The sequence below is a fragment of the Budorcas taxicolor genome, chromosome 14 (assembly GCF_023091745.1).
Source record: "Budorcas taxicolor isolate Tak-1 chromosome 14, Takin1.1, whole genome shotgun sequence".
Classification (NCBI taxonomy): Eukaryota; Metazoa; Chordata; class Mammalia; order Artiodactyla; family Bovidae; genus Budorcas; species Budorcas taxicolor.
In genome coordinates this window covers 71,396,575-71,421,277 of record NC_068923.1, presented here as the reverse complement: position 1 = coordinate 71,421,277, position 24,703 = coordinate 71,396,575, and the positions used below count along the sequence as shown (strand labels likewise).

General features: G+C 38.7%; 1 protein-coding gene across 1 annotated transcript in view; it reads left to right on the top strand.

Annotated features, from left to right (window-relative positions):
* The first annotated feature begins 738 nt into the window (after positions 1 to 738).
* The window catches only part of OXR1 (oxidation resistance 1), a 428,227-nt gene continuing 404,262 nt past the window's right edge, over positions 739 to 24,703 (top strand). The window contains exon 1 of the mRNA XM_052651566.1: positions 739 to 886. Within this exon, the coding sequence (XP_052507526.1) occupies positions 864 to 886 (23 nt within the window). The 5' untranslated portion in view covers positions 739 to 863. The remainder of the gene's footprint in view (positions 887 to 24,703) is intronic.

The following is a 24,703-nucleotide window of genomic DNA, read 5'->3' as shown; positions in this document are numbered from 1 at the left end:
GCCCAATTTTGCTATAATTATCTTTTTTATATTAAATATTTTGATGGCAGAGATGATGTTTTATTCATGTGCCACTTGTCTTTATTCCAGAGCTCTACCTAGGATAGCCTGAACATACATAGTATATGTTCAATGAATGTTTGTCAACAGATTTATGACCTGACCTAATGAAAGAGCCTAATGTAGTACCATGAAGTTAATTGTACCCTAAGAAAATTTTGGTTCAAAATCATAGAACAGTGTACACAGTAAACGCTCCAAAAAATGTGTGGAAATGTTTGTTACCTAAAAACATGCTTGTTACCTCCCATGTGTTACTCAGTATAAATTCTTATTTATTCAGATGTAGTAATGAATGATTTTTTATTAAAACTTTGCATATAACAACAATTTGTCCCAAGGAACGCTTTTTCAGTATCTGCTATGAGCTAATCAATATCTTGATCTTTTTTATCACAAGTGTATAAAATTGATTTGGACCACATAATTGATTGACCCTAATGGGAAAAAAGTTCAGTGCCTCTAAAATACAGTCTGTTCCCTCTGTATTTTTTGCTTCAGAGAATTGACAGTTTATTAATCTTTCACTCACTTTATTTTCCAGAAAAAGCATTCAGTTTATCATAAACTTGGTTTAATTTTCTTTGGTTTATGAGTGTCTTAACATTTGAACTAGGTACTAAAGATACTGTTTTCTTCCTTTTCTTTCCAGGTTTCCCCAAAGTGTGAGTAAATAAGTGGTTTGCGCATCATTGTGGTAGCAAAGCTAAAATTCCTGACGGTCTTGTCTGCTTGACCTACTCATTCCCTACTTTGAAACCAAGAGAAGACTGTGCCACAAGACTCCTCCAGGAATTGCTGCAATGTCTGTAACTAATTTGTCATGGTAAGTGAATGACTTCCTAACTTTAAATTCAAATATACATATATCACGCAACAATGTTTTATAAGTTCTGTGGTCAGAACTCAAAGAGGGAGAGAACTTAAAAATCTGTTTTCAAGAGATTGTTGTCCTGTATTAGGGTGAAGGAAGCAACCTAGAATTAAAGGTTTGACACTTTCAGCACCAGGGGATCTGGGAAGTCTGGGAAGGGTTCAAGCCTGCCACTGAATTCCAATAACATCCAGTGTCGTTCTTTCTCTCACACTTAGGAGAAGAGAAGGATGGGAATAAAATAGACTTTCAATGTTCCTCTCTGCTGTCATATTCCCAGATTCAGGTCTCATAAGCTGTAAGGTGGCTCTAAGGGCGGGATAGACATTTTCTCATCAATACTTTCCTTTAGGCCTTCTATTTCAATAGATCTACCCAAATTAAACTAAATAGAACTTAAAAAGAAACTTTTTTTTAAAGATTCATATCTCTAAATAGCTGACATTCAGAATAATCTTTGACTTATACTTCATTTAAAAGCTGTTTGTGGTTTTTAAAAAGCATGAAGATATTTTTCTGGCAAATAATCAACAACTTTTATGGCAATGAAGAGCAGTACTAGCATGGATGAATTTGATGGCATTTTATTAAACTTTGGGTTTTTTTCTGTGGATTAAAACCTGGATAAGTGATACTATACAAATTCACAGTATTCAGTATGTGAATGTCAGAAAAATCTGGTAATCTTTTCTGTTTCCTTAAGAGCCTATCTCATCCTTGTCTTCAATTTGTATTGGCAACATAGATAGCCTCAGATTAAAGATGAGTTTCTGCAGTTTAACTGTGTGGATTTGTTTTAGTTAAGTAAGCAGTTTCTTTAGGCAGAGCATAGCATCATTTGTTTAGAGTTGTGTTTCTGAAGGGCTTATTTTTATGGATGCCTTAGAATATATTTTTTCATCCCTACTAGGTGCTAAGTATTTCAATTAGAAAAATATTGAAGCTGAAATATATTCTGTAAAAATAAATGAAAAAGTATTTCAGGGTTGAATTATTTCTATAAAATGTTTACTTTTATATTCTGATGAAAATAAAATTATCATTAAAATTTAAAAATTAAACAGTTTCTGGAAAGCTTGTGAACCCCTTCAAACCCCTAGGAGATATTAAGGACACATGTTTTTTAAAAGAATTATACCCCGGTGGTTTCTCGGGTGGTTCAAGGGTTAGGAATACATGTTGTAATCCAGGTGATACCAGTTTGATCCCTGTTCTGGGAATTTCCTATATGTTGTGGGGCATCCCTTAAGCCGTGTGCCACAACCACTGATCCTGCACTGTATGCCATGATCTTCGTTTTCTGAATGTTGAGCTTTAAGTCAACCTTTTCACTCTCCTCTTTCACTTTCATCAAGAGGCTCTTTAGTTCTTCTTCACTTTCTGCCATAAGGGTGGTGTCATCTGCATATCTGAGGTTATTGATATTTTTCCCGGCAATCTTGATTCCAGCTTGTGTTTCTTCCAGCCCAGCGTTTCTCATGATGTACTCTGCATAGAAGTTAAGTAAGCAGGGTGACAATATACAGCTTTGCCGTACTCCTTTTCCTATTTGGAACCAGTCTGTTGTTCCATGTCCAGTTCTAGCTGTTGCTTCCTGACCTGCATACAGATTTCTCAAGAGGCAGGTCAGGTGTTCTGGTATTCCCATCTTTCTCAGAATTTTCCACAGTTTATTGTGATCCACAGAGTCAAAGGCTTTGGCATAGTCAATAACGCAGAAATGGATATTTTTCTGGAACTCTCTTGCTTTTTCCATGATCCATCAGATGTTGGCTATTTGATCTCTGGTTCCTCTGCCTTTTCTAAAACCAGCTTAAACATCAGGAATATTTGAATATATATAGATGCATAGTAAGTCATCAATTCTCTATGGAAATCTCTCTCAGAGCTACATTAATTTAGTGAAATAGGGTCTGGCTCTCTGTTTTGAAATCCAGAAACTAAGATGTGAAAATATTGACTGCCATCAGAAAATAAACTGGGTTGCCAGACTACTAATTGAAAATAAGATACATGTATAACTTTTAAGTGTGCAAACTGCTTGCTTTGGCCTGAGGAGTGCATCCTGTAACTGTTGGTAGAAAACTGCCTGGGAACCTAAATCAGAAGTTTGGCTGAGGTTGCATCATCACGGAAAGGAGAGTTACATGCTTCCAGTGTTCGAAGAAAACAGAGTTGGCATGCCTGGTAGGATATGCCCAACACTAAAGGATGTGTCTGCCAGACACCACCATCTGTTTCCCAGGGCAGCTTCTTCATGGCTAGGAGTTACAGTAACACTGTCAGTGTTCATCACTCTGATTCTTCTGTTCCAGGTCTGCTGGACTCTCCTTGGGTTGACTTTCTCATTAATATTAGCACTGGGCTTATAGCCAAAATTTCCTTCAATCTGTGAAGAGTTCGATCTGCCTACTATGATGTTATGCATACCTGACCATAACCATGTGTTGATTTTAAAATTTAGCTCTGAGGATTAATGGGAGAAGGTATGCCTAATTGTGTTCCCTACATGTAACCTAGGATTTAGAAAATATAGGTTAAGATACTTACATCCATGTTTACAACTATCCAAGCAATACTCCTAGCTTTGAAATACAAGTATAAGAAAAATATCTTTTTACATGTTAAAATTGAAATGATTACTTTCTCTAGAAGTTATGTGTGTGACCCTTGAAGAAAAAGTAAAATAATTTGACCCTTTCATGCAGAATCTCAAAGAGAAATACAATCTAGGAAGGTTCCAAGTTTCTGAGAGACTATGCAGTGTTAGGGCCTCCCTGGTAACTCAGGCAGTAAAGACTCTGCCTGCATCACAGGAGACCCAGATTTGATCCCTGGATTGCGAAGATCGCTTGGAGAAGGAAATGGCAACCCACTCCAGTTTTCTTGCTTGGAGAATTCCATGGACAGAGGAGCCTGGCGGGCTATAGGCAGGGGTCTCAAAGAGTCGGACACAACTGAGTGACTAATACTTTCACTTTTATGCAGGGTCAAAAAGAGTGGTGGGAATCGATTACAAGTCACACAGGGACATACAACATGTTTCATGAATCCTCTTCTTGTCTTTAGTAAATAATTACCAGAGGGAGACATTGATGGAGTTGACACTGGTTGAGACAGAGACAGAGGGATGTACAGAATCAATTGTGGGCATCAGGTGAGAGATGTCAAGCTGTGATCTGAGGGGAAGAATGGTTGCTGGTAGGTGAGATAATTAGCAGGAGGCCTGAGGAGGCAGGAAGAATTGGAAAAGGGTCCTGTGTGTGTAGCAAAAGGGGGAAATGGCACAATGCTGAGGGGTGCTTGGAAGGACTTTTCAGTGCTTCCTTTTCTGATAATCATCCTGAATTCCTCCTTTCAAAAATATTTTTAAAAGATGTGTATATATATTTATGTGTGTGTATATATATACATGTATAACATATATAAATATTTTATATGTACATATATGTTTCAATCTAAGTAAACATTATCAAGAATGAACATTTACATGGCAGTTACTATGTACTAGGCACTTTTTAAAAAAATACCTTGTCCACATACTCCTCCCAGGAACCATCTTGGGAATGTAATATTGTTATTTACATTTTTACAGATGGAAAAGTGAGGTGCAGAAAGTTAAGTAAATTGCCCAGTATGATACAGTCACTAAGTAGCAAAGTTAGGAAGTGAAGGTGGACAGCCATTTGATGCTCCTAACCACCCAACTACCCATGTAAAACCCAAAACCATCAATGTCAAAATAGTATCCTTGCTCTGTGCTTGTGGTTTCAAGCCAAGTGCCCTAGTTCCCATCTCCAACCAGAATGTTCCCCTTAATTTCTTCTGTAGAGATATCCTGGAGCCTCTCCGGGAAGGAAGGGAGTGTGTGGACCAGGAGCACTAGCAGGCATTAGCAGTAGTTTGGAAAGTAGGATGTGGGGTCAGGGAATAAGCCCCCTAATTTCCAAGGAGTGGTAAGGAGGTTGTTGCTGGCAGAAACTTAGCTAAATTTTCAGAATTCTGTAGAATTAGCTACCTAAACTACTAAATGTAAACCTTAGTTCTGTTTGTTATGTTGAAGGCTAGAAATTGCCTGGTTTTCAGCAGGATACAAAAGAAGCACAACAGAAAGATACCAGCCCTTTGCTATAATTCAATTGATGTGGCTCTCCAATTGTCCATCTCATACTGACCCTCCACTACTAAGCCTGATGCTTTCTGCTACCCCAGCTCTCTTGCACTCTCAGCTTCCATTATTCTCATGTTGCTGTGCATACATGGGCCAGAAGAGCGATTCCAGTAGTGGCTCAGCTAACTTTGCCAAATGACACCTTTTTTACCGCAAAGTATGTTTCAGTGTGTAAATGCATACACATTGGAGTCTTTGTCCCATGTTATCTTTATGACATCTGGCAGAGGTAAATGTGATTCAGCTGGAGCCAGGTAGTGGAGGCTAGAGGGCAGTGGATGAAAGTGACAAACTATATAGGCAGTCAGAATCTGCTGAGCACCTGTTATGTGCCACGTGCTGAGCTCTGAGTTAAACACAGGGAAGTGTTGGTGAAAGCAATGACTGGTCTTAGAGGAGCTTAGCATTTGGCCAGGAAAACTAACTGAGGTTGACCCTAGAACAGTACAGGTTCAGGTTTGAGCTGCCCAGTTCAGTCGCTCAGTTGTGGCTGACCGTTTGCGACACCATAGACTGTAGCACACCAGGCTTCCCTGTCCACCACCAACTCCCAGAGCTTGCTCTAACTCATGTCCATCAAGTCGGTGATGTTACCCAACCATCTCATCCTCTGTTGTCCCCTTCTCCTCCTGCCTTCAATCTTCCCCATCATGAGGGTCTTTTCCAATGAGTCAGTTCTTTGCATCATGGCCAAAGTATTGGAGTTTCAGCTTCAACATCAGTCCTTCCGATGAATATTCAGGACTTATTTCCTTGAGGATGGACTGGTTGGATCTCCTTGCAGTCCAAGAGACTCTCAAAAGTCTTATCCAACACCACAGTTCAAAAGCATCAATTCTTTGGCACTCAGTTTTTTTTAATAGTCCAACTCTCACATCCATACATGACTACTGGAAAAACCATAGCTTTGACTAGACAGACCTTTGTTGGCAAAGTAATGTCTGCTTTTTAACATCCTGTCTAGGTTGGTCATAGCTTTTCTTCCAAGGAGTAAGCGTCTTTTAATTTCATGGCTGCAGTCACCATCTTCAGTGATTTGGGAGCCCCCAAAAATAAAGTCTGACACTGTTTCCACTGTTTCCCCATCTATTTCCCATGAAGTAATGGGACCAGATGCCATGATCTTCGTTTTCTGAATGTTGAGTTTTAAGCCAACTTTTTCTCTCTCTTCTTTCACTTTCATCAAGAGGCTCTTTAGTTCTTCTTTGCTTTTTACCATAACTGTGGTATCATCTGCATTTCTAAGGTTATTGATATTTTTCCCGGCAATCTTGATTCCAGCTTGTGCTTCCTCTAGTCCAGCATTTCTCATGATGTACTCTGCATATAAATTAAATAAGTAGGGTGACAATATACAGCCTTGATGTACTCCTTTTCCTATTTGGAACCAGTCTGTTGTTCCATGTCCAGTTCTAACTGTTGCTTCCTGACCTGCATACAGATTTCTCAGGAGGCAGGTCAGGTGGTCTGGTATTCCATCTCTCTCAGAATCTTCCACAGTTTGTTGTGATCCACACAGTCAAAGGCTTTGGTGTAGTCAATAAAGCAGAAGCAGATATTTTTCTGGAACTCTCGTGCTTTTTCTGTGATCCAGTGGATGATGGCAATTTGATCTCTGGTTCCTCTGCCTTTTCTAAATCCAGCTTGAACATCTGGAAACTCATGGTTCATGCACTGTTGAACTGCCCAGGTTCACTGATATGCATATATTTTTCACTAAATATTTTGGCCTTCTATATATGCAGATGCACAAACTGCAGGTGTACAGGCCACTGTGAGACTTGAGTGCACTGGATTTTGGTATCCTTGGCAGGTCCTGGAACCAATCCCCCACAGATACTGAGGGATGACTGTAATCAAATAACTGATTTAATGTGATACATGCTCTAAGAGGACACCCAAGGTGTTTTGAAAATCAAAATGGAGATTTATGTTTTCTGCTTGGAAATAAGTAGCTTAATTTTCAGAAATACAAATGCACCTCTTGCATTTATTTGTAAATATAAAGAAATAGGCTAATTACAGAGTCAAACACTATAGAAAATTACAAAGCAGAAATGAAAAGTGAACTGAATCCTACCATTCATAGAAAGCCACTGTTATAAATGCTGAGATATAGTCTTTCCTACATACACTCACATCTTTTTCAAATAATGGACTCAAACCATGCCTGATGTTTGGCCATCTGTTTTCACTGAACAGTTTCTGAAGTCGTCTCTCTCTTTGATGGATATAAATAAGGTGATATCATCACATGTAAAGGCTGGTGAGGTTGTATGGCATTGTGCTTAGTTGCTCAGTCATGTCTGACTCTTTGAGACCCCATGGATGCAGCCTGGTCAGCTACAGTCCATGAGGATTCTCCAGGCAAGAATACTGGAGTGGATTACTATGCCATCCTCCAAGGGATCGTCCCAACCCAGGGATCAAACCCAGGTCTCCCACCTTGGAGGCGGATTCTTGGCCAGTAGTGTTATTTATTTCACCCATGCAGGTTGGAATTTCATATGTTTAATAATTTTTTTTAAATGTTATTGTTGTAAGTACTTCTCTTGAGATGAAATTTAATCAGATATTGATAGGTCACAAGGTACTGGTTACGAGGTACTGCACCAATCAGGCAGGCTCTATCTTATTGCTGCTCCTGGAGTTGCAGACTGGAGAAGGCAATGGTGACCCACTCCAGTACTCTTGCCTGGAAACTCCCATGGGCGGAGGAGCCTGGTGGGCTGCAGTCAATGGGGTCGCAAACAGTCAGATACGACTGAGCAACTTCACTTTCACTTTTCCCTTTCATGCGTTGGAGAAGGAACTGACAACCCACTCCAGTGTTTTTGCCTGGAGAATCCCGGGGACAGGGGAGCCTGGTGGGCTACCGTCCATGGGGTCGCACAGAGTCGGACACGACTGAAGCAACTTGGCAGCAGCAACAGCAGGAGTTGCAGACAGACAGCAAGGTTATGGAGAAAATGTGAGATTTCTGAGAAAGTTCTTGTCAGCTCAACCCCTTTTTTGTTTTATTTTTTTATTTTTTTTTAGTTTTTTATTTTTTTTAATTTTAAAATCTTTAATTCTTACATGTGTTCCCAAACATGAACCCCCCTCCCACCTCCCTCCCCATAACATCTCTGTGGGTCATCCCCATGCACCAGCCCCAAGCATGCTGTATCCTGCGTCAGACATAGACTGGCGATTCAATTCTTATATGATAGTATACATGATAGAATGCCATTCTCCCAAATCATCCCACCCTCTCCCTCTCCCTCTGAGTCCAAAAGTCCATTATACACAGCTGTGTCTTTTTTCCTGTCTTGCATTATAGGGTCGTCATTGCCATCTTTCTAAATTCCATATATATGTGTTAGTATACTGTATTGGTGTTTTTCTTTCTGGCTTACTTCACTCTGTATAATCGGCTCCAGTTTCATCCATCTCATCAGAACTGATTCAAATGTATTCTTTTTAATGGCTGAGTAATACTCCATTGTGTATATGTACCACAGCTTTCTTATCCATTCATCTGCTGATGGACATCTAGGTTGTTTCCATGTCCTGGCTATTATAAACAGTGCTGTGATGAACATTGGGGTACATGTGTCTCTTTCAATTCTGGTTTCCTTGGTGTGTATGCCCAGCAGTGGTGTGGAGAAAAGGGAACCCTCCTACACTGTTGGTGGGAATGCAAACTAGTACAGCCACTATGGAGAACAGTGTGGAGATTCCGTAAAAAATTGCAAATAGAACTACCTTTTTTGTTTTAGAAAAGGGCTCATCATATATGTTAATCCTTTCACCAGATGTAGTCCCTCATAAACATTGAAAATGTGCTGATAATTGTCAGAGAAGTATTTTCTTACAGTTGACCAGCAGAATTTTATCAAAAGTCAACAAACTGTTCTATCATGCATGCCCATAGATTAGAAAGATGACAAAAGTCTGAATTGTGTGAGTTACTAATATATTGACTAAATTTAGAAGTGGTAAATGGTCTTTATTGGATATGCCTGTAGTATGAAATGCTATTATGAATGTTGTTAAGTTCAGTAATGCTTTAATAGGAGATTAAAACCAGTTTGGATTATCTTCTTTATCCAGATACAGTGTGTTAGAATCCTGGAATTGAGAAAGATATAAAATCTGGTTTGTCAGGTTATTGACATTATTTATATTTTTACCTCAGTTTTTCTTTAATAAGTAATGAAGAAATATATCATTTTATATCATTCTTTGGTATTTGCATTTAGGACAAAAAATGTTCTGGAGAGATGGATCAGCCTGTTTATTCTAAGACGGGGGAGAAGGGGAATAATTAGGATCTTTCCTCAAAAATTGCCTTAGCCACTCTTCTGCAAACTTCTTGTCCTATTTATGTTGTTAAATGGTAGGCTCCTGGGGACAGGATCTGCAGTGGCAGAGAAAGTGGAGACTTGAATTGTCTCTATTTTTTTTTTCTTTTTTTCTTTTACTTTACAATACTGTATTGGTTTTGCCATACATCAACATGAATCCACCACGGATGTACACATGTTCCCAATCCTGAATCCCCCTCCTACCTCCCTCCCCATACCATCTCTCTGGGTCATCCCAGTGCACCAGCCCCAAGCATCCTTATCCTGCGCAATAAATGCTGGAGAGGGTGTGGAGAAAAGGGAACCCTCTTACACTGTTGGTGGGAATGCAAAGTAGCAAAGCCACTATGGAGAACAGTGTGGAGATTCCTTAAAAAACTGGAAATAGAACTGCCTTATGACCCAGCAATCCCACTGCTGGGCATACACACCGAGGAAACTAGAATTGAAAGAGACACCGTGTACCCCAGTGTTCATTGCAGCACTGTTTATAATAGCCAGGACATGGAAGCAACCTAGATGTCTCTATTTTTGAAGGGATCAAAGCCCACAAGGGAAAAATGTGGATAGGTAGATTGCAAGGAACGTTTTTACCCTGAATCTTACAGTAAAGTTTGAAAATCAGCTGTCATCAGCCTAATATTGGAGAAGAGGAAAAAATAAAAAGCTAATACATAAATATTTATGTGTAATACTTCAAACTGGAAAAAGAGACAAGAGCTGCTGAGTGATAGGAAAAGTTTAGTTGGTTATCTACTGTGTGTATTTCTCAGCGCAGTAAGTACATGTTGAATGAATGACTAGTATATTCAGGCATTGGGAACAAAGAGTGGGTTTGAGAGCCTAAACTTAATCTTCTTGTAAGTGGGGATGTTCAGCTTGTGCAGTAGATCCGGAACATGGAAGAAAAGTAAGTTGAGTTTGAAAGTGTGAAACTGTTTGTTAGTCACTCAGTTGTGTCTGACTCTTTGTGGCCCTGCAGACTGTGGCCCTCCAGGCTCCTCTGTCCATAGCATTCTCCAGGCAAGAACCCTGGAGTGGGTTGTCATTCCCTTCTCTAGGGGATCTTCCCGACCCAGAGACTGAACCTGATCTCTTGCATTGCAGGCAGATTCAAGAAAATAACCTGGGAGAGAAAGATAAGAGAGGATAAAATAGCCAAAGTGGAAACTCAATGTGTCCCCCAGATTACATGATACTTTATGTTATAGTGCAATGATTTGGATGAAAGTCAATTTCCTGAATTCTGAAAAATTTCAGTATGTCTTTCTGTTCATAATATGCTCTTTGAAATAGAAATCCCTTCATCATTAACGTGATTAATGATATCTTGATTCAGGCTTGACACTTTAAGTAAACACACTGTATTTTTAGAATCCTTGACCATTTTTGGCTTTGCACTATGTATCTTTAGAAATAGCTTTTTAAAAATTTAGAGGAAACCTTCTGGATATTTTTCTCCATATATCTACCTCAGATTCTTTCTCTTTGGAATAAGAAAATAATTAGTAAAACAGAATGTTTTATTTTTACTTTTAAAAACCAGTGCCAACTAGACATGAGTCACATTTTGAAGATAATTGTGTGGTATGTTTTGGTATGCTTGCAGGCATTGCTTTCCTGTGGGGTTAATGAGTCTGGGGTTGCAGGTACCATTCCCACAGGAGCCAATTAGTTTCACTCTTTGATGACCAAAGCCCACACCTGTAAGTTTGATCAGCCCTCAAACTTGCCATTGGTCACAAGTCGTAGAAATAGTTGATTGATCACCAAGTCACTATCAGTGTCAGGGGAAAAATGTAAACACTAAAATCAAGTACGCCTCAGGGAATGATAATGGGTCACGTGTATCATCTTCCTTTTGAATATCATCCAGGTTTATAAATACACTTCAAAATATGTCTTTTATCATTATCAGAGGAATCATAATTTCCTCTGTTATGAAACAACTACAGTGAATAATGACAGAAATGTTTCCTTAGACTGTAGAGGCTTTAATGTAAAACTCAGCAGTCCCTTCCAATCATTAAGGCTGGAGTTACTAACACTGACTATTTTGGGACTTGAGCAATTAAAGTAAAGATCAGTGGATGATCTGTGAAAAACTTTTGTTAGTAAAATAATTATATGGGCTAAGTTAATGTTACTTGCAGCATGATCATAATTCAATTGTCAAATCTTAAATATCATTTGCTATTAGTGTGCAAAATTGTCAATAATTTTTTTATCCTGGTATATATCCCTCATGACCTTTGAAATGTTTGTTTGCTTATTATTTGTTTGGTTTTTTTACTTGATTTTAAAATTATGAAGAGTTCAGTTTGACTTTTTAAAAATGTTATTTTACTGAAGTATAGTTGATTTATAACGTATTCATTTCTGCTGTGCAGTCAAGTGATTCAGTTTTATATATTTTTTTTCTGTATTTTTTTCCATTATGCTTTTATCACAGGATATTGAATATGGTCCCCTGTGCTATACAGTAGGATTTTGTTGTTTATTCATTTTATATATAATGGTTTGCATCTTCTAATCCCAAACTCCCAATCCACTCCTTTTCTACCACTCCCCAATCCCTGGCAGCCATTAGAATGTTCTCTATGTCCGTGAGTCTATTTCTCTTTCCTAGATAAGTTGATTTGTGTCATGTTTTAGATTCCACATACAAGTGATATCCCAGGGTATTTGGCTTTCTCCTTCTGACTTACTTTGCTTACTATGATCATCTCTGGGTCCATCCATGTTGCTGCAAATCGCATTATTGCATTCCTTTTTATGACTTAGTAGTATTCCATTATATAAATGAATACTGCATCTTCTTTAACTGTTCTAGGTCAGTGGAAATTTAGGTAGTTTTAGATTGTTTCCATGTCTTGGCTATTGTGAATAGTGGAGTTCAGCTTGATTTGAAAACTATTCCATTTCAATTGAGAAAAATCACTTTTCGAATCAGTTGAGTAAGAGTTAGGTTTATTTATTTATACTTGGTTTTGTGTTCTTTTCTAAAGAGTTGTTACGAGTTTTATAGGAATATAAAAACAGTTCCTGTACAGTTAGAGACAAAGTTAGTATAGTTTAATTGCACTACATTTATGGAAATTAGAATTTTTTTACAATTATATTTATCCATACTTTTCATTCAGCAAGTATTTTGAGTTCCTACAATGTACAGTTTTCAATGCTGTGGATAGAATAATGAATGAAACAAGTCCCTACTCTGATTAATATTATATTCTAGTGCTGAAGACTAGTAAATATATTAACAAATATGATTTATAGTATCAGATAGTGGTGAAGATTTTGAAGAATAATCAAGCAGTGTGAAAACATAGAGTGACAGCAAGAGTGGGAAATTGGTCAGGAAAAGCCTCTTGGACAGGTAGCATTTAAATCAAGAGGGAATAAGATATACAGCTCATAGAGCAAAGTCATTTTAGGCAGAGAAACAGGAGGACAAAGACTCTGAGACTGAAATGGACCTTGTGTCTTGGAGAAACCATCAAGGAAGCTAGTCTGGTGGAGACAATGGGCTTCCCTGGTGGCTCAGATGGTAAAGAGTCTGCCTGCAGTGCCGGAGACTTGTGTTTGATCCCTGGGTTGGGAAGATCCCCTGGAGCAGGAAATGGCAACCCACTCCAGTGTTCTTGCCTGGAGAACTCCATGGACAGAGGAGCCTGGCGGGCTACAGTCCTTGGGATCCAAAAGAGTCGGAATCGACTGAGTGTCTCACACTTTCACTCCTCTTTCATCCAACAGAATGGAGAGTCCCCAGAACTGCACTAGGTGAGGGTAGCGGGGGCTGTGTAGGTCCTGAGAAAGGCTGGATTACTTTCTAAATGTGATGGGAAACCTTGCCCTCACTTACCAGATTACAGGAAAAAGTTCACATAAAGTCTAAATTTCAGCGTTAGGAAGAACTGACGGTTGAGACCAGAGTCTAAATTGGATTTCTTAAAAGGACATCTCTGTGATCTTCAAATTTTTTGAAACAATTTATATTTTTAATGTAAATGTACAGCAGATATGATTAGTGAGATGCAGTAATGAAAGAAAAATAGATTAATGGAAAACCTTTTTCAGGAATATAGCCTGTCTCTCCTTCTCATCCATTTTTAAAAAATCCAACAAATCTGATACAGCTGAATAATTATGGGCATAATATAGAAGAAATTTCATCTACAGAAATATTCTGCCTTGAATTAAGCAGTCTTACAGAAGGTGAATGAATGTTTTTTTGTAAATTTGTACACTGAGACTAGATTATCAATTATCCAACTTACATTTTACATTTATTTTTAAATCTCCTCCTACAAAATAAACTTTAAGACTGATTTCCATATACAAACACAAAAGCACATTAAACAGTGAAGTGTCTATTCTGTTCTGGTGTTTATATGTGTGATTTTAGTGAGGAACCAGATGTAACAAAACATCTATTCAAATGTTAATGTGTGTTTTGATCAGAATGTTGGCATAGAAATATTAGATGTTCTTTCCTTGGGAAAAATTCATCTTTATTTTAAGATTATGGCCTCTCTAGACTTTTGGTGGTACAGTATGAATTCTTTCCTGGTACTGCTTATAGATAGAAATCAGGTTATTACTATTTATGTCTTTACTTGGCAAAATTAAAGTTGAAAACACAGTGTTGAACCCTCTTCCCCTATCTTGTATGTTTATGTGTGTGTTTTAATTTAATTGGACCGTAAATTTAAAAAGTCTGTAACTTCTGGTGTATTGGGAGTTATTTTAAACTGGCTCCAATGCAAAGTATTAATTGCCGATGGTATATTGATCCAGGTCATAGAGGAAATCATACATGGACACCTGCCACCTTCATTAGGCACTATGGGGTTATAGATCCAATATATTGAGAAAGCTTGAAAATGACGTTATTGCCAAAAATGGAATAAAATGGCCTCACAAGCATACAATATCAACCTATTGGATTCTTCTTTTGCTAGATTTATGCAAGGCTCTGCCCATATAAAGAAGTGTGGCTCATCCTTCCTTCTTTCTGGATGTACCATTTGACGTCTAGGAGGTATCTCTGCAGGGTTATAACTACCACTTTCCTGCTATTTATTTTTTAGTCATATTTGATATTTATAGACTTCCTTTTCCTTTTAACAATTAATTAATTTAATAATTTTCTTTATCCAATAGCATTAAAGTTTTTTAATGATGGTTCAACAACATTGAATTTTTTCTTTTATGAACAGAGTCAGTTAGATCATCTGTCAACGCTACTTAATAAACATATATGTTCTGGTCACAGAACATATATGTTCTAATGCTACTCCCAGGTAACAGGAAATATGTATATTTAATAATAACTAGACTTGAACTTTTGAATGTGTTTTGAGTCCCCAGAATTTGTAAAGTTACCTTCTTTCACATTCACATTGACAGAGGTCACATAATGATGTTTGGTGAATTGAAACTTAATTATAGATACCGTGTTGAATTCAAGTGAACATTTTCCTTTGATCTAGGCCTCCTTAGGCAAAATGGTGCATGATTTTACAACTTCTGTGCTAAGGATGCAGGGCAGCACAGTCACAGTAACAGAGAGAGAACCACCTCCCCCGACAGATGATTCCTAAAGAGCCAGACGCGCCAGGCCCCCCTCATTTGCTTGAGATCTCACCGTACATAGTGGAAGTCCGGAGACTTCACCACGTTTTCTGACTGATATATTTCACACAGGAGGGATGCTGTTGTTCCAGATGGCTTTTCAGCTTTATGCACGCTACCTTCCTGGACTCCTGCTGTAACTGAAAATTGGGTTTTACTCCAACGTTTGACAAAGAAATTAGACTAGGTTAACTACTCTTTGGTTTTAGAGTATTGATACAAAGTGCTTTCATGAATATGACAGAAAAAATTGAAATTCAGGCTAAGTGATGTCCCTGGGTACATTCTTATTTAGACATTTTCCCTGAGGTTTTTATAGTGTCATAAAATTATATGCAGATACAAAATTTGCGTAGAATCAGGCTCATTGAAATTTTGATGATTTTTTTCAACCTGCAGTATTCTCTTTAGTGTTTTTATGGAAAACTAGCTAGATATTTGAAGTGACTGTAAAGATGATGATGTGAAAAGATTTGAAAGGCATCTATTAATTCTTCTGCATGATGAAAGCATTCATTATGCTTATTACTTCTGGGTTCTCATGAACTGAGTAAGAGAAAGTAATTTTCTTGAAGTGAGGATTTGGTTGATATCCCTCCATAGCTTTTCCAAGTTCAGATTTTAAGTATTTGAAGAATAAAACAGATATATCAAACACTTATTCCACTTAGCAAGGTGTAAATCTGATTGATTGAGGTGAAGCATGGAGCTCTAGCTGTGACCAGAACATATACGATGAGATGTCTGACTCTTCAGCATCTCAGTTAGAGTGTGTCTGGATAGCCGACTGCTAGGACAGAAATGAGGTCAGCTTACACCTAGTTGGCATCTGGGGCTCACCAGATGCTTTGCACTCATAACTGGCTGAACATTCACCAAAGTAGTCAGTCTTTTTCCCCTGCGAGGCACTGTGATAGACAGGACATATATAGTTTGGGTAGGAAGATCGCGTTTATAAAAAGGTCCAGCGCTGGAACAGAAGATGGAATGATTTGACTGTTGTAAGGCTATTCTGTGTGTAATATGTGCAGGCACTTGTCGTTGGGCACTGAGAAGTTCTGTGGATATATTTTCAGCTCTAAATTAGAGCTCTGGCTCACTGGAGCTAATTCAGGAACTATCCTAATATTTGAGAAAATAAGGCAGCTCTGTTCCAATCCTGTGATCCTGATTTTTAACCTTTACACTTTGGAGAAGTTTTCTCAGACCTGTGTTCTGTCATCTTCTGCCCTTTCTGTCTTTGAGCCCTTTCACATCATCAAAAATTATTGCCTGGCCTTGGTGGGACATTTGTTTAAAATCATAGAACGTTTTTGAGAAGGAAGTTTTGAGGTCACATAGGGCATTGGTTACAGAGTTGGGGTTCAAGGACAAGGAGCAGTCAGTAATGAACCATTTTGTTACAATATGAGAAAAATAAAAATAATTGCCTAATTTTGGTATAATTTCTTTCTTTCATTCAAAATGATTATTTCTTATTAAAATGGTCTTTCTTTTATGAAAAGGTGACATTAAACAGTAATCATAGTCCCTAATTGATAAAAATAGAAGTATTTAGTCTAAAAGTGGATGTCCAATTTTTCAGTTTTCAGATTTATGTTTATATAAATCTAAGAGTCCTTGGATGGAAAGTTATGACCAACCTAGATAGCATATTCAAAAGCAGAGACATTACTTTGCCAACAAAGGTCCATCTAGTCAAGGCTATGGTTTTTCCAGTGGTCATGTATGGATGTGAGAGTTGGAATGTGAAGAAAGCTAAGCGCCGAAGAATTGATACTTTTGAACTGTGGTGTTGGAAAAGGCTCTCGAGAGCCTCTTGGACTGCAAGGAATGTCCCTTGGAAATCCAGCCAGTCCATTCTAAAGGAGATCAGCCCTGGGTGTTCTTTGGAAGGAATGATGCTAAAGTTGAAAGTCCAATACTTTGGGCACCTCATGCGAAGAGTTGACTCATTGGAAAAGACTCTGATGCTGGGAAGGATTGGGGGCAGGAGGAGAAGGGGACAACAGAGGATGAGATGGCTGGATGGCATCACGACTCGATGGACGTGAGTCTGAGTGAACTCCAGGTGATGGTGATGGACAGGTAGGCCTGGCGTGCTGCGATTCATGGGGTCGCAAAGAGTCAAACACGACTGAGCGACTGAACTGAACTGAAGAGTCTGGGAACTACTGACCTAGTTTGGATAATTACTCTAGCCATGGATCCCATCAACAGAAATCCCAAGTTGATTTCTGAACTAATCCTAATTCACTCTTTTCTCAACACTCTTCCTGTGAGTCTCCAGCCTCATGGGCTTCCCATATGAATTTGGGCTTTTCTTATTGTTACAAGTTTCCCTCTATTTTGGCTCTAAGGCTACTACTCTAATTACTAGTTTATCATTTTACCTAAAACCTATGTTTTAACTATATGCTATATGCTATGTTTAACACATTTTCCCAAATATCTTCTAAAGGACACTAATTCCAAGGTATATGTTAACAGGTATCTTGAGAAGGAAGAGGAACCACAGTCAAGATTATTTGGGGAAGCAAGAGTTCCAAACAGTAGACTGATTAATTTCAGTACTTCACACATGCTTTGTTGGGCTAATTCATTTAGCAATTATTTATTGAGCATCCACTACATGGCATGCAGTGTTCTATATTCTGAGCTATACTGGAGATCTTTAAGAGGAAGATAGACTAATCTGAGTTTCCCCAATTTAGACTGTGGGACTTTTTTCTTTCTTTCTTGTAGTTTGCAGTTATTAGGGGAAGCACTAAGATCATTAGATAAAAATTATCTTTTTCTCCTTCGCTGCCTTTTTTTGAGGTTTCACAAAGGAACCATATTGATTCCTTTAACTCTTACTCAGTTACATAATTTCCAGTTCCTTCTGCTCTACTCTGGTGATGCCTTAGCTTGCCTGTTGCTTCCGTTGAAAGTATGGCTAATAACTGGACACTGAAACCAGTTATTGTCTTGGCTTCATGCAGTGTGGGACCACTATCTTCTTTTTGCTTCCCTGGTGGCTCAGAGGTCAAAGCGTCTCCCTGGAATGCGGGAGACCTGGCTTCAATCCCTGGGTCGGGAAGATCCCCTGGAGAAGGAAATGGCAACCCACTCCAGTACTCTTGCCTGGAGAATCCCATGGAGGGAGGAGTCTGGTAGGCTACAGTCCATGGGGTCGCAAAGAGTCGGACACGACTGAGCAACTTACCTTACCTTACCTTATTCCTATAAGCGCAATTATAAGAGTTCGTTTTTGTTTTATTTTTCCCTGCTTCATTTTTGTCAGTTTTTATCATGTGGTTATCAAATACGAGCTCTGAGTCCGTAATGGGCACACATCTCTATTAAGCACCATCTTGTTAGAGCTGGCCCTTAGATCAACCTGTATCCTTAGGTCTTTTTGGAAATCTGTTCTTTGGACTTCAGAGGAAAGCTTCCCACTGAAGTTTGCCCTTCATAGGCGCAAGTTATTGTAGGAATGACTCTGGAATAATGAGGACAGGTATCTCAGCCACATAGCTTGCTGTACTGCAGAAACAGTGTCGCAAGAAAGTGTCAGGGGAACACTGATACAGCATTAGGCCTCACAGAATTGAGAATGTGGTTCAGGAACTGAAGGCCAGTTAAGAGTCACTGATGTCCTAGCGACTGTCATCTGATTGCCCCAAGGAGCAAAACTTTATTGATCTCTCTTCTAGTTCTTTCGCATTCATCTAATTTACTGAGGCCTGACTTTCTCTGTGACTTTCTGATTCTGTACCTGCTCTCACTGTTTAAATCTCATCATGCATTTCAAGCTCAAGTGGTGGCCCATTCAGTACACTACTATCTTATGTCAATAGCTTTCTCTCAGTCAAGCAATTCTTCTATTATGGCAGTTCTAATCTACCATATGGCTTGTATAACAGGTTTGATTTTCGATAACTGTCTTTGAGATAAATTAATCCTAAGTAAGATCACAAGTAAACTAAATAGATTAGTATGGACTAGGGAGTGGTTCACGACTGACGTGACTTAGCAGCAGCAGTAGCAGGGAGTGGTTCTTAAAGTGTGGTCCCTGGGCTAGCAGAATTAGCAACCCCTGGGAACTTGTTAGGGGCTCCCCCCTGCAACCCTAGTGAGTCAGAAATTCTGGGGCTGGGATCCAGCAGTCTGTAGTTTACTGAGCCCTCCAGGTGATTCTAGTACATGCTCAAGTTTAAGAACAGATGGTATAAATTGTCTCTCTGGAGTCTAGATTTATAGTGTGACTGCCAAAAATAATGACTTTGGGCATAATTGATATGCAGAAGATCTTTCTGTTAATATTTAACTAACAGTTTCAGCTGTTTTTTGTGAAGTTGCTTTTTGACAGGAGGAGAATTCTGTCAGCAACTAAGACGTGCTTCTTTTCCTATTAGCTGTGGCATCCAACTGATGTAAATTTGAGACCAGGTTTTTGGTATACAAATTAAAACAGTAATTCTGATTCCTTTATGTTTAAACTATTCAAAGGGGAATATGTGTTGCTGAAAGCCATTCCTGACCATTCTGATTTTCATGGTATTTAAAAAATATATAACAGATTTATTGAAATAGAATTCATATGTCATATAATTTACTCATTTAAGATATACAGTTCAGTAACTTTTAGTATATTCAGAGTTGTGCAACCATCACCATAATTACTGCAATGTTTTTTCATATAAATGGCATCATGTATGTAATTTTATCACTTGCTGCTCTTACTTAGCATACTGATTTTAAAGTTCATCTATGTTATAGCATCTATCAGTAATGCAGTCCTTTTCATCATTCTAAATCATTGCAAATAGTGGTTCATTAATATACACACATCATATATCTAATAATAGATAATATTTTACATATACATAAGTTGCATTTTATTTATCCATCCACCTGTTGATGGACACTTGAGTTATTTCCACATTTTAGAATAAATAATGCTGCTGTGAACACTCAAGTTTTTGTATGGATATAAAATTTTTGTATGAACATTATTTTCATTTATCATGAATGCATAATTGGGACTAGAATTGCTAGGTCATATGGTAACTCTGTATTTGATTTCTTTAGGACCTGCTAGACTATTTTGGAAATAGTTACATCATTTTAGGGCTTCCCTTGTGGCTCAGATGGTAAAGTGGCTGCCTACAATGTGGGAGACCCGGGTTCCATCCCTGAGTCGGGAAGATCCTCTGGAGAAGGAAATGGCAACTCACTCCAGTATTCTTGCCTGGAAAATCCCATGGACGGAGGAGCCCGATAGGCTACAGTCCATGGGGTCACAAAGAGTCAGACACAACTGAGCCACTTCATTTCACTACATCATTTTACATCCCCATCAGGGATGTATCAGAGAGGGCAATGGCACACCACTCCAGTACTCTTGCCTGGAAAATCCCATGGATGGAGGAGCCTGGTGGGCTGCAGTCCATGGGGTCGCTAAGAGTCGGACACGACTGAGTGACTTCACTTTCACTTTTCACTTTCACGCATTGGAGAAGGAAATGGCAACCCATTCCAGTGTTCTTGCCTGGAGAATCCCTGGGACGGGGGAGCCTGGTGGGCTGCCATCTATGGGGTTGCACAGAGTTGGACATGACTGAAGTGATTTAGCAGCAGCAGCAGCAGCAGCAGCAGCAGCAGCAGCAGCAGCAGCAGCAGCAGGGATGTATGGATGTTCCAATTCCTCTGTATCCTTGTCAGCACTTGTTACTATCCATCTCTTGAATCTAGTCTTCTTAGGGGATTTGGAGAGCATCTCATGGTTTTGATTTGTACTTCCCCAGTGATTAATGATGTTGATGTTAAGAGTCTTGGCCACTTCTTTGGAGAAATGCTATTCAGATCATTTGTCCATATTTTAATTGGGTTATTTGGCTTTTTGTTATTGAATTACAAAAATTCTTTATATATCCTAGATGCAGGTCCTTGTCAGATATTATTATTCATGGTAGTTATTTTAATAAAGACTTGAAAGACTAGATATGATTTCTATGTATGGGGAAGGAGATTAATGAGAGATTTGAAAGAGTGACTTTTCCATGAAACAAAGTAGCAGTGGTCACTGCTACAATATTTCAACTTCAGATTCACCTATCATTTTCCTAGGATATTTAATTGAGGGGTTTTGCTTCCAATTTGTTGAGGAAAAAAGCAATACAGAGTTTTATAGGTAAGAGAGTTTTCATAAGGGGTGCATAGCCAAATAATGAAGAGTTGCAGAATGAGAATTAAATATAAGCTGTGGAAATTAGGATCCTGGTTACTTGTGACACAGGAGAACACTTTGGAATAATGGGGCAGAGGCATAGTGTAGTCAGCTTGTAAGTAAGGGAGAAGGATGACGTGGGGACAGGATACATGTGCCTGATTAAATTGCCATGTGATGAGTAGGAGAGAGGAGGCTGGTCCTGAGGTGGAAGCAGAAATAAGGAAGAGGAAGTTCTTTAGACTGGAAAGATTTGAGCATGCTTGAAGTAATGGGTAGAAAGTGTGTGGAGAGGGAACAATTGTTTAAACATAAAGGAGAGAGAGTGGGCAGAAGAGATTATATAAGGAGAGCAGTTCCGTATTGGCCAGCAGGCCATCTCTCAAAGGTCTTCAACCATCCTCAGATGTGGGACCCAAACAGACAGGCTGTCTTTTCTGTTCATATCATTCATTTACTGTTTCCTGAATGACACATCTGATTCTCATCACATTCCTTCCTCATAATGTATTCATCTGAAATATCTATCAAGTCATCAGGGTTTATTTGTTCATAAAGAAATATTCCTTATTATAGAATATTCTGTTACTTTTTTTTTACAGTGACATTCTGTTTGAGGCAAGCTTTTAATTGAAAAATTCACTTAATATCTCTTATAACTCAATATTTTAATGGCATAAATATACCTCTAGTTACAAATCCAGGTGCATATGGATGTGTGGGTGAAAGTGGAAAGTGTTAGTCGCGCAGTTGTGTCTGACTCTTTGCAACCCCGTGGACCGTAGTCCGATAAGCTCTCCTGTCCTTGGGATTCTCCAGGCCAGAATACTAGAGTGGGTTACCATTCCCTTCTCCAGGGGTCCTTCCTGACCCAGGGATTGAACCCAGGTCTCCTGCATCGCCGGCAGATTCTTTACCACCTGACCCACCAGGGAAATCCCATGCATGTGTGAAATGTTTACTAATTTTAATCTTTTAGCCAAAGCAAAATTAATAATCTATACATTTCTAAATGTTAGATGCTTAACAAACAATAATCAAAACATTTCTTTCCAAATGACAAGTTTCCTTCAGATTATTTTTTTCTTTGTTTTTATGGCTTATATATGAAGCTTTCCTATCAATGTAGTATCAATATCTGGCAAATAAGTGTATGCAAATCAGATTTTCAACTGACCAGAAACCAGAAGCTCTAACTTTTAAGTCCCTCTGCAGTAACTGTCACCTTGACTAAATCAGTTTCTCTGGATACTTTGTTTTCTTCAAGGTAAAATTAGAAGGTCAAAATGAAATTGCACGTGCCTCCCAGATTTCTTTTGTGAGTCTTTATAGAAATTTGGAGTTGCATTTTCTCTCATTTCCTAATCCAGATCCTCAAGTTAAAACACACACACACACACACACACACACACACACCCCATTCTGTTTCAAAGATATAATGCAACAGGCATGTGTGCGTGCTTAGTTGCTAAGTCATGTCTGACTCTTTGGGAATCTGTGGACTGTAGCCTGCCAGACTCCTCTGTCCATGGAATTCTCCAGGCAAGAGTCCTGGAGTGGGTTGCCATTTCCACCTCCAAGGGATCTTCCCACCCAGGGATTGAACAGGAGTCTCCTGCATCTCCTATACTGGCAAATGCATTCTTTACCACTGAGCCACCAGGGAAGCCCCGTTAGGCAGCATACTATCTTATTTATCATTGCTGATTTTTTCAGTTGATTGCAAATCCTCCAAACAGAAATCTTGATGTTTTCCTTCCTGTCCTGAATCCTTTCATGTAATGTTAATTCAGAGCCTTTTGCCAGGCTGGCCCAGGCTCTGGTCTCCTGAACAGCACTTACACACTTGCTGGACCTTCTTCTCCACGTGAATCACATTTGTGATTACTGCCTTCTTGCTCTTCAGCCCAGCCCTACCAGAGGGTCCCAGCAATCTGGTATTTTTTTCTTTTCCTATCCAGTTCTGTGAATTGCAGTGAGGTTTTTTTATTTGTTTATTTGTTTTACTTGGGGGTTTGTGGATGGGGGACTGAGGATGTATTTTTCATACTAAGCACTATACTAGGTACGCTATCATATAATCTCAGTAAAAATTTTTTTTTTGGCCCTGTCGTGTGGCTTTTTGGATCTTAGTTCCCCAACCAGGGTTCGAACCCAGGTCCCGGCAATGAAAGTGCTGAGTCCTAGCCTTATTGGACCACCAGGGAGTTTCCTTTAATCTCAGTAAAATTTTATACATCTTCTGGAAATTGGGTCATCACCAGTTTATGTATGAGTAAACTAAGGGTAATTCAGATTAAAGAACTTACCCAAGTAAGTAGAGGGAGGTTGTCTGAACCTCTGAGAGCTTACATACAGAGTTTTCGTTCTTTGCTACTCTATTTTTGTACATCTAGAATAATCATGGAGTAGAAGACTAGTGGGCCTACCTAGAAGGAAGAACTTTAATGCTCTTTTCCCTTTTTTTGTCCTGGATGCCTTGAAGGGTGGGGAGGAGAGAGACTTGAAGTATATAGGGAAGGAAAGAATGATAAACATACCTCAGGGGAGCATGCTCATTTCATTTCAAAGTGTCTATTTTAATGGAAATCATGCTTTTCCATTGTTAATAATAAATGATCATAAAAGCAGTTGTCATTCCTTGAGTTGCTTGTGTAATGAGGCAAGAACACTACTGATCAGTGTTTTAATTAGATGATAGCATAAAATGTATTTTTAAGTTTCTCTACGTAAAACTCCAATGCATTTTACATAGTTAACGTCATTGGTGTCTGTACATCTAAATTTATCTTCAGTACCTGTAATAAGCCATGCTATATTAGTTTGGAAATGTATTATTGGTGACATGTATTACATCCTCTAGGCAGCTACAAGATTGCATTCAAATGAAGTATTGGTTATAAACCAGATGTGTGCCTTGTCATTGCATCATTTGAAATACTGTGTTATGAAGAAACTGATACAGTGGTCACAAATCTATCAGGATTATCTTGCAGATGGTTGATAAGAACAAAGGGAGCAATCGTTACTGTACAGAGGCTGGCAGTTCATCATATATTGAGTGCACACTTATGACTAAAAAACAAACAGATGATCAGGACTGAATCTTAGGCTTGATCTAGCTAATAGTCTGGTGGAGGAGCCAGGAGATAATTGGATTTTCAGTACCATGGGAATCATCTTCATTTTGTTTATTCCTATTTACCAAAATAGTCTGTACCCATACATCACACTAACCAAGTCAAAGCTGTCCCTAAGCAGGATTCTTTTATCACACAGCACTTTGGTTAAAAAAATCACTCACAGAACATAGTATGAGAAACAGTTGGCATAATAGCAGCTGCTCAGGAAAAGACCTGGGGATTTCATTGGACTATAAAGTCGATGTAAACCAGAGT